We start from the raw sequence: 11,246 nt of genomic DNA on the forward strand, positions 1-11,246 counted from the left end.
AGTGATGAAACAATAGCTCTACTGCATCCATGTTTTTTATGTTGTAAAAGGAAGGTGTCTTTTATTATGTCTGATTGAAGCAAACCTCTTTTGTGCTGCATGTTAACAAAAGCCGTTATGTGTAGTTTTTTCACTACACGGTATTGTGAAATACTGTTGGCATGTGGTTTGAGACTTTTGAATGTCAATGCCGAGTGCAATAAACTCCCAGTTAATAATCATGTCTAAAATAACAGGATGCCATGTGGCCAATGATAATATTTGTGTGTCCTAAGACTTAGCACAGGAAGAGGCACAGTTGTTTGCAAGGTTGCACTTAGTCATTGCACTTAGTCATGCACATGAAATTTTAATCTTTTATGACTTTCCATAATATACTCACGATATGCTCTGAAAGCATTGCAAACGCATGCAGGCAGTCAAAGAGAAATTTGAAGCCATGCGACAGGTGGCAAAGCAGAAGCAGTGCGCAAAATGGAAATGAACAATACATATCTCACTGTTTGCCAATAATACATTAATGCACATATATATATGTAAATATATGTGCATATGTTCTTCAATTTAAATTGAAGGTTAGTAAGTTAAAACTCAATTTATTTGTACAATATTACACATATTAGCAGTTCTTTAGCAGAAAACTAATTTCAAGGATTTAATATAGGAGGATTTCATTGTTAAAAGCATTTTAGCAAAATCATTTTTTTTTTGTTGATGAATTTGGCTTTGTGTAGGCGTGCACTATACAATATTTACCATTATGAGAATTGTGGTAATCAGAAGTTTTCTAGCTTCTCTTCCTTTAGATGTCCATACGGAACATCTACCTATGATTTGGATTCGACAGATATATCCTTTCTGTCCTCGATTTGTATCCCATATTGTTGGGAGAGACTACAAACAAATAAAATATGGTTCATAGATTCATCTGTATTGCAAGTCGGACAAACGTTACATTTTAAACTGAGTCTGTGAATTATTGTCATTTTTACCCTGACAAGTAACTTTTGTGCCCGGACAAGTGAAAGGTAAATTAACCTGCATGCCTCAAAAAAATCAATGTTGAACCCTGATTGTAATGAAATTAGATTTTGCAGAAGTACCACCACATCAAAACTATGGAGTTATTTTTAACGTTTGGATTCCGGTGCTCCACCCTTTCATTTTGGCATTCTTTGCGTAATTCTCTGAACCTTTCCTTTCAATTTCTGTGTCCACACCAACCTGCAGTCTCACGCCCTTTTATTGGGATTGGCAGGGCCTTTATGCTACTTAGGATCAACTGGTACATGCTTTTGATTTTGCGAGCACACTGGAACACATCATTATAAGAACACTGGTACAAATTATTCTGCAGTTTACGTCTGACGTAGACTTTTCTTTGGACCTTTCTCAAGAAAAAATTAAGAACAGACAGATACTGGTGAACAAGGCCAATATGCAGTAACAGCATATTGGCGTTAACATTTAGCTCAAAGCACTTCAGTGTACAGCCTCACAGACCAGGTGAAGTGTAAACTCTTAGTCTTGGTATAGACATCAAGTGACAAGCTCAGCATTAAATGTAGGGTAACGATTGACAAGTAAGACAGTTTAGTGTTGAACAAGAGGGCTTTATTTACATTTTTGGAACAATTATTAATAATGTATACAGTGATTATGCAAACACTAAAACATACTCAGTTATAGCCATATTGTATATCGGCAATTTTCCATGAGGAAGCCAGCTGATTTTGTGTTTCCTTTACATGAAACAGCAGAGGAAAAAGAGGTCAATGAATAAACATGTTTGGTGCAAAGATTCGCATGAAATTACCGTCTCCTATCAAAGTGCTCTTTGTATCCAGCCGATGCATTTTGTAAAATCTACACTCAAATACAACAAAATCGAGTTTTATCCAGTCCATTCTTTTAAACCCAAGAGCTCTTTCTTCCTCTCTTTCATCCTTAATTTCTTCTCGACAGTTTATTGAAACCCAGTAATACCATAATTCACAAAAAGCAGGTTTCAAAAGTTGGCGAATGTTCCATTCATTTTAAATGGAACATGGCATCTTCAGGAGTTCAGGCCCACTGCATCATCCTAATGTGAATGAAGGATGGAGAGAAGAGAGATTTAACATGTAGCCAGAGGAGTAGAATTTAAGATGCAACAAATACATATGCGTGTGTTTTTACCTTCCACAACAAGTTTAGTTGAACAGTCCACTCTGCCCAGAGGGTTTTCTGCAATGACTGCGTAATCCCCGGTGTCCTTCGGGCCAACTTTAAGTATCACCATGGAGCAGACGCCACATGTGTTTGTGATGTAGTAGTTAGTGTTGGTGTTGAGACTGATGCTATTTCTGTACCAGGTAACATGGGGTTTGGGGTTTCCTGTCACAGCGCAACTCATGTAGCACTCGTAGCTCTCTGGACTCTTGTGCATTTTTAGCGGAACAGAGAATGAGGGAGGCGTCTCAAAGCTGCAGTTGTTAGTGGCAGGAAGGGTCAAAGAAAATGTTTCTGAAAGATGCAAGAGAAAGGAAATGAAAGTTAATACAGAGTAATCCATAACTATTGATACATTTTCCATCGCTTTCGTCTCTTTAGTCCCAAGTTGTTTTGATAAATTCAACTCCCCTCAGTGTCTCTGGCAGAATATGTAGCGATATAAAATGCATTTGCATTTAGACTGAAATAAATGTATGTGAAATGATGAATTGATTGTTCTTTTGGACTCAACTACTTGACTTATTGTCTGCAGCTCTATCCTCATCTACATTTATTTAGACCTGGGTTGATGTCTTTTAAACTGCAGTGAGGTTGCAACCAACAATTATTTTCATTGTCCATTAATCAGTTTGGTCAATGAAATTGGGAGGAATTCCCGTCACAAGTTTTGAGAGCCTTTATGACATCTTTACATGTCTTGTTTCATCTGACAAAATACCTGAAACAATTTTTTAGTTATCAAAATGGTTGCCATTTAATCAACTAATTGAATACCGAACTACTTGTTTCTGCTTTATACACAATTTTGTATCACTTTTGTTAAACCTGCCTTTAATTCTCTTCACTTCCCAGATTGTGGACTCAGAAGGTTTGGAGAGCCCCATGTCATTCCTGGCATAGACCCGGAACTTATACTGCCTCCCCGGCATGATGTTGATGACAGTGATCTTGTTATTGAAGAGATGGTCTGCCACAGTTTGCCAAGAACGCTTCACAGAGTCTCGCTTGGTGACTATGTAGTGCAGCCTGTCGTCTTTCTTCTCATCTGGAGAGGGAGTCCAGGACACCGTCACCGTTCCCGGCACAGTCTCCTCCAGCTCCACGGGGCCTGGAGACTTGGGCTCGTCTAGAAACGGAAAAGGTTTGTAATATCTTGCTGTTGGTGTTGGTGTCTTTACTCTCTCAACTTTGCTTTGCTCTCTAAACTTTCCCCACCCATCCCTTAAGTCCTAAGGGTAAACTAAATGTAGTATACACAGTATTTGTAGGCATGTTTGCTTAATTTATTTGATGGTTTAAGACATATTTAAAAAATCTATTAATTCTGAATATATGAGAACTCTTTTTGCTTTCTTTCAAAAACTGTTGAACTTTGGAATAATCTTAAAAAGCGAATGCATGTCACACTGCAAATCCATTAACTATTGGTCCTCAACTTTCATTTGTTACGGATTAGTTAAAAATGTTCCTTTTTCACGCTTACCTGTGACTCTTATCTCAACACTGGAAGTCTCCTGACCAACACGGTTCTTGACAATGATTGTATAGATCCCAGTGTCGTGGCGCTCTGCTGCAGCGATCATCATCTGCGATGATGTGTCTGTGTTGCTGACTGTCACATGCTTGCCGACAGGATTACCGTCCTTGAGCCATTTGATAGCTGGTATTGGAGAGGCCTGCCAACAACAGGAGATACAGGGCTAAGATGTGGGTTCATACTTTTTTTTGTCGAGCAGCAGAGAAGTGTCTAATCTGACACTTTGAACAGGACTTTCAACAAAACGACGTGGCGTTGTTATGCTCAGAAGGTTTTGTGTGAGTTATACTGAACCTGGAAGTTGAAGTTGACTCGAGCAGAGTTCCCAGCTTTCATCACCATAAAGGTATTCATCTTTTTGTCAGTGAATTGAGGTCTCACTGTAACAGTGTGGGAAAGGTAAATGAAGGTGAAATGTATCAAATGTTGACTGCAGAAAGTTCACAATTTCCACCGACTCACCTGGAGGAGGCATTGCAATGATGTAGTTGTTCAACTCTTGGGGCTCCCCGTCTCCACCATCATTGGTCGCTAGAACCCGTACCCAGTACATGGCCATGGACTTCAGGCCCATAATAGTAAAGGAGCTCATAATGATAGGATTGGAGTTACAGCGACCCCATTCTAGGTTTTCTGCTGGTCTGAGCTCCACAAAATATCGTTTGGCTTGATCCTGGACCCCTTCCTCCTCCGTGGGTTTGCCCCAGCCCAGCGATAATGTTGAGTATGTGGAGTCTGTCACCTTCAGGTCAATAACTTTACCTGGGGGCTCTGGAAGCACAAACATTTAAGCATTGAGATTTTAAACAACCAAGTGTTGAGATAATAATATTGTAGCTTTCATCGGCTTATTACTCACTCTTTGGATCTCTGGCAAACACAAATTCAGAAGGCAAACTTGGCTTTCCAGCACCAGAAATGTTGATAGCTGATACACAGAACTCATACTCGAAGCCTTCAACAACATCTTTCATTGCGTACTTTTTCTCTGTTGGCATGTCAAAAAGTATAGTTCAGACGATACAATTTAGAATGTAATTCTAGGCTTTTGCACATTTCCAAATGGCAACGCTACGACACCATACCTTTGATGGGCTCATTGGGAGGGTTGACATGGCCCCACAGATTACTGCCATTCTTGCGTTTCTCGAGGTTGTATCCCAAAAGGTTGGTTCCTCCAGTATTAGCGGGTGCAGACCAAGCAAGATTGATACAGTCTTTGAAAGCACTTTCGACTTTTGGTTGAGAAGGAGATCCAGGGTATGCTGAGCGATGAAATAGAAAACAAACATTGTCACTTTTCACAGACTCACACAAAGCCCTTTGTATTTGCGACACCGTCAATACAAGTCGTCGTGCTTGTAAAGACTCACCCTTTGTCCCTGCCTGAATGTTATCTGTCTCCATCATTTCACTGATGCCTTCATCCGTTTCCGCCCTGATGTGGTAGCAGTACTTTCTACCATGATCTACATCAGCATCCCTGTATTTAGGCTCTGGGCCAATCTTGCCTAATTTCTTCCAGCTGTTTCGGCCAAGTTGCTGGCGCTCCAGGATGTAGTCTGTGATAGGGGAACCTCCGTTGTCTTTGGGAGTCCTCCATTTAAATTCAATGCAAATTGACGAGCTTTCAACAATATCAACCGGGCCCAGGGGTGGTGTCGGTCTCTCTGTAAGGAGAGGAAATAGAGAACAAACACTCATTTCCACTTCCGTTATTACCTTCGTACAACTGAAAACATGCAGTTCTCAACATGCAGGGTTCAACAAAGCTTACCTAAAACAACAAGCTGGGTTATGGCCTCAATTGTTCCACATTCATTTTTAATCCTAATCTTAATGTCTCCTGTTATTTTGCGTTGGCACCTGGTAAGCACCAGGCGACTGTGTGAGGAAGACTTCTCTATTCTGATATGGGTGTCCTCAAAGAGCTCTTCGCCCTCGCTATACCACTGGATCTTCATGGGTTCACGGCCCACAAAGGACATCTTGAAGGCTGCATCTTTTCCGACTTTGATTGTGACAGGTTTTCTGAACTCGGTGAGGTCATCAGGGTTAATTCTTGGAGGATCTAGCAGAAACAACTCACATATTATTAAACTGAAAACTTTAATTGCTGAGCCGAAAAGAATATTGTTTTACACATTTTCACAGTGGCTGCCTTTTTGCTCGGCTTTCGTTGAAGTGCCTCAAATTGATTATGATTACAATACCTTCAACACTTAGCGCAGCTTCTGTTTTCCGGCCATCAGCTTCACAGCGGTACTTTCCAGCATCATCTTCTTTGCAGTTCTTGATAATTAGTTTGCGATGAGTCCCGTCTTTAACAATACAGATATCTTCTGTAGCCGTTATCTGAAATGCATGAACACACACATGTAAACACTCTTAAATCTCATGAAAGTGAACGACGAAAGCTACTCCTCTCTCAACTCCTCCTCACCTCGTTCCCATCTTTGTACCAGACTCCATCACAGTCCTCACTGCTCAGCCTGCAGACCAGTTCTGCATCAGTGCCAATGATTGCGGTTACATCTGACAGTCCGCCCGTGAAGTATACTCCTGGGTCTTAATGGAAATACAATATTGTTAACCAGGAACAGGAATATATGAACGAAGCAGTACTTGGAATTTAATGACTATGTTTTAATGCATACCAATGACTGTATCAGGGACGAGTGGGCCTTCTCTCACTCTCTTTCTTTTCTCTTGAGCCGGCTCCTCTTCTTCAGTATCAGCAACTTCAGCAGGAGCCTCTCCCTCTACATCTTCTTTCTCGTCCTCTTCTTCCTCATCCTCTTCCTCTTCTGTTTTTTCTGCGCCATCTTCCACTGCTGCCTTTTTGTCCATCTTCTTCTTTGTCTTTGTCGCTGCCTTTGCTTTTGGCTTGGCTGCCTTCACCGCTTCTGCTTTAGCTTTAGCCTCTGCTTCCGCAGCTGCAGCAGCCGCGGCGGCTGCATCCGCTGCAGCTGCAGCCTCAGCCTCAGCCTCAGCCCTTGCCTTTGTAATCAACTTCTCTCTCTCTATCTGATTGTTAGCCTGTTGCTCTTCAGCAATCTTCAAAAGTTCCTCTCCACCACCACCTGCTCTGGTAGTTTTGCAAGCTTTCTTCTTTCCTTTTGTCTTTGGATCATTGTCAGCTGATAAATAACCGACAGAACAAGGACAATTTTTAAGGCTTCATACATTTTATGTTGAACGGTCTGACAAGATGCAGTTTAAAATATGTAAACAATACCTTCCACTATAAGCCAGGCATTGCAGGATGCCTGTCCAGTCACAGCCGCATAAATTCCTTTGTCCAATACCAGGCAGTCCTTCACCACCAAGGAGTGACTCAGCATGTCCTCTGACACAGTGATGTCATATTTCTCTCCTTGCTCTAGTGGGTTACTCTTTCCCATCCATTTGAGCTTTTTCAGGGGCTGTGAGAGGACACAGTCAAACACAGCGTCCTCTCTTTCCTCTGCTTTCACATCTTGAATCTTGACCAAGAACTCCACAGGGGGAACTAGACAGAGGACAAAATTATTACAACCATAACATGGTATTTCAAGTTTCCTGTCTCAGGACACTCATGTAATCACAGCTTTTTTTCGACTTCTGTGAGTAGTGTGTAGATCAATCATTTGGTGAATCTTCTTACGTTTGAAGTCAGTTGAGAAGATCTTAACTCCATCAACCTCCACTTGGTATAACCCTGCATCGTCTGGATCAACACCGTTGATGCTAAACACAAACTTCTTTCCCACCTGCTTCAGTCCATGTTTTGTTTCTGTGTCCAAGTCAAAGGGAATCATAATTCCATCCTGTTTGAACATAAGCAGTCATAAATGTTTGACCAGTTTGTAATGTAAGACTTTCAGTCCCTTTGTTTAATAATTCACCATTGGGGAAAATGTAAAATGAGATATCTCACCTTGAATAAGAAGATTTTGCTTTTAGGGTCTTTTAGTGACATTTCAAGTTCAAACTCTGCATCACCATCAGCCTTCAATTCAATGGGCTTTAGGTTGCACAGCCTTTCAACAACCTGTGTTAATTGGAATTAAGAGAAATACGTTTTAGAGTTTGTACTTGTACTACAGTAGTTATTTCTATAATTATAGATGCCACTTAGATAAAGCAGAAACATACCTTTGATTGCTCTTGCTCCCTCTCAATCTTCCTCTCACTTAGTTTGTGAAGCATCCCACAGTAATCAGTGACGCCATACTGAGCATAGATGGTCTCGTAATCTTTCTTGTCTGCACTCATCAACAGTTCCCAAAACCTGTCATCAATTTCTGGTTTTTTTTCTTCTTTTGCCTCCATGTCAACCCTACAAACCCCCCAAAAATATTAGTAAACACCATATGGTAATAATCATACAATGTAAATGTTCTACTTACTTATTTTTTAAGGCCTTTTTGAAGTCCTGAGGTGTCTCTCTGACCGCTACGACAAAACCAACAGCATGTTAACAGCTTTTCCTGAATGACTGACATTGCATTATTATAGATTAAATGTTGGCTGTGTACCTGTTCTCGATTGTTGCATGGCTTTGCTCTTCTTGAAACCAACTAAAATGAAAAATAATTCAGTGAAGTGAGAGAGAGGTTATTTATCTGAACTTATTTTAAAACAATATATAGTATAATGGAATGAAGTGAGTAACTGACCCGCAATAATATTAAGCGCAGCAGTTACAACCGCTTTTCCATATTCATTTCTGGCAAAACACTTGTAGGTGTCGGCTTGATCCACCGCTACATCAGGCATCTATCAATCAATACATGATTATCAGTATTTTTGCAACAAATAGTGCAAGACGGCTTAATGGTCTTTCCAATGTATGTATTGATTCGCCAGTCTCCTTTTAGATTTTAAGTTATTTGAATAACTATTCCTCATGACACATGGCCAGTGATCTCACCTGTAGTTGGTAATCACCAGCAGTCGCATCAAAGACGGTTATGTTCCGTTCTTCATCCATTTCCCCATCATTTCTCACCCAGGTAACAGTCGGTGTTGGGTTACCAGTAACGACTGCTCTGAAGATAGCCAATTTTCCTACAGAAATGGCAACAAATACAATTATTTTATGAATAAAACAAATCAAAAAGGAATACGTTTGGACACGTGATTAGAGGTGGAATTGTACCTTACCTTCTTGAATAGTTAGCGCAATAGGTTTCCGAGTGAAATCTGGGGTGGTCATGCCTTCAGGTAGTTCCTCCACATACTGCGTGATCATAACTCCAGCCACCTTTGACCTCTTCTTAATTTTCACTGTCAATGAGATAAATTGCATTATTTACAAATACATGAAAATGTAACAGCTTTCATATGTCTATAGGCTATATTGTTTTCATCACGTATTCTATTGTTTGTCAGTAATTTGCAATTTGTAATTAGTGTTCTAACTCTCGTTACTTACCCTGCCCTGGAGCAGTTGGCTCGTCCTCCTTTGCTCTACGTATTTTAAACATCTTGATCTTGACAACAGCTTCTCTGTTACTGCAAAAATAAAATTACAATGCACTTTTAAAACGCTTAATATTTAACAAGGCTACGCTATTAGGTTTGCTTATATACCGTTGGTACACTTGGTTTTCACATGGATGGTTTCTTTGATTGTATAATTATTTCTTATTTCCCTTTGTCAATGCCCAACATATCCTAGAATTCCAATGAAGTCTGGAGCTGTTGGCATGACTGTTAACTGTCACTGTTAACTGTCTAACACTGTTAGAAACAATCTGTCTGACATGCAGTTAATCTCCACCAGATGGTCTGGATCTGTAATGGGTTTAACATCGTTGTTTTAACTCGTGGCTTAAGGCAGTGCGCCCGCTTTTACAACACTATGTCGATGCACGTTTAAGTAAAGCTTATCCTTCGAGAGATCGTTAAGATGTAATTGGACACAATTTATTTCTACCACCAATAACACGTGCTGCATTGTCTGACGTCAGTGTTAAACTATGAGAGTAAGACGTATGTCGCAAATGGTGTCAGGGTTACATGCGTTTGTAACTCTATCTGTTCTATATGTGACAGGATTCCTGAGATCAACCCTTTGTAGATTCCTGTAAGTGACTGGCCTAATTTGGCAGGCAGTAGGTCACATACCTCATGAAACATCTACAGTACTGTGTCATTACGCAGGAGGTGGCACACGTGTGTGCCCTGCTGCAAATGTCATTTATTAGCCATAACCGTCATTGCATTTAGGCTTTGCTGTCTTTTTAGCTCTGAATTATCACCATCGTTAAAGGTTAAAATGTGGTTGGTTCAAAATATTCTCAATTTGTTTACTTGAATCAAAGTTGTTCTGAAACTATGAGATGGTCATTTTGATGATCACGTTTCCTTTTAATCAATTCATAATAGATTGTAGAAGCAAAGCTTCAGTCACCACTCATCAAATACCATTAGAAGCATTTCAGAAAGTATAGAAAGCTAATATATGTTTACACCAATATACTCATTAGTAGTGATTGAATTGATTTATATTTAAGTATAAATAATTACTTAAGTATAAATCAATGCTTAAGTATGTCAGACAAAGGGTGTGGACTGATTCTTGAAAAACTTGTCAGGAATATGTCCTTAATCTCAGAGCAGCATTTAATAGCAGAGGTGAGCATATACCTTTTCCTTTGTCATTTGTTTGTGAATAAATAAAAGATAGAATATCACATTAAACTAAGCAACATACTGTACACCTTTGTTTGTTGCAGGAGGAAAGTTTAGGACCAATTTGAATTTGAATAGACAAATGTGTTTTTCTGTTTCTATAGTTTGACTATCCGTTACCGCCGGTCTTTTGAAACAATCATTAATCTGATCCGGATCTTTTTTCAACATTCTCCTGTATTTTATTATTTCTCATCAATCAATTATTCTTGCCTGAAAAAACAAGTAGCATAAACAGCATTATTAAAGCTCATCATATTGGTTCTTATCATATCAAACTTCGGAGATTGCTGTCAGCATTCAATAATAATTCTGATTTAGGCTAACTAGTAAGATCTCATTGCCATTCGGTTAACATGCAGACTAGTGTCAGGTTAGCCAATATACACGTATAAACATAAATTGGCTCACAGAATAAAGATTTTGAGGAAACATTCAACCATGTAGGGAATTTCCCCAGTATTTGGAAAATGTACTTACTGGTTTTTTTTCAAGTGCACTGCTGTTCCCTGATGTCAGTTGCAGGCCAGGTTCCAGCTGATTCTTGAGTAAGGGCTCTTCCTTTTGAGAGGCAATACAGTCTTTCAGAGACACACAACCGAACCCACTGCTTTTCTTTTTTTTACTGTGGCTCATGGGGATAGGTTTACTGCCATGCACTTTAACCCAAACGTCCTATAGGATCTTGAAAAAGGGACACCAGATCAAATGCAGGAGTGAAGCTCCTAATCCCTCCCTCAGAACTTGAATTCCAGCTGCAGAGTGATTTCTATTCAAAAGGGAAGTCTCGTCGAAAGTGACATAGAAGTGCCAT

The 11,246-nt window shown here is 39.8% G+C and overlaps 1 protein-coding gene across 1 annotated transcript; it reads right to left on the reverse strand.

Annotated features, from left to right (window-relative positions):
• Positions 1-1,825: 1,825 nt before the first annotated feature.
• On the reverse strand, positions 1,826-9,222 carry igfn1.3 (immunoglobulin like and fibronectin type III domain containing 1, tandem duplicate 3; the record flags this gene model as incomplete). The annotated part of the gene is made up of 23 exons (XM_079296564.1): positions 1,826-2,083; positions 2,179-2,505; positions 3,029-3,340; positions 3,698-3,890; positions 4,046-4,131; positions 4,214-4,522; positions 4,611-4,739; positions 4,837-5,016; positions 5,125-5,421; positions 5,529-5,822; positions 5,965-6,106; positions 6,195-6,319; positions 6,574-6,891; positions 6,990-7,262; positions 7,398-7,560; positions 7,671-7,784; positions 7,889-8,072; positions 8,143-8,188; positions 8,272-8,313; positions 8,413-8,512; positions 8,667-8,803; positions 8,900-9,022; positions 9,171-9,222. 23 exons carry the CDS (start codon positions 9,220-9,222, stop codon positions 2,079-2,081), a joined length of 3,951 nt encoding a protein of 1,316 aa, XP_079152690.1. The 3' UTR covers positions 1,826-2,078.
• Positions 9,223-11,246: the final 2,024 nt, after the last annotated feature.

This window comes from Melanostigma gelatinosum, assembly GCF_949748355.1.
Source record: "Melanostigma gelatinosum genome assembly, chromosome: 3".
Taxonomy (NCBI): Eukaryota; Metazoa; Chordata; class Actinopteri; order Perciformes; family Zoarcidae; genus Melanostigma; species Melanostigma gelatinosum.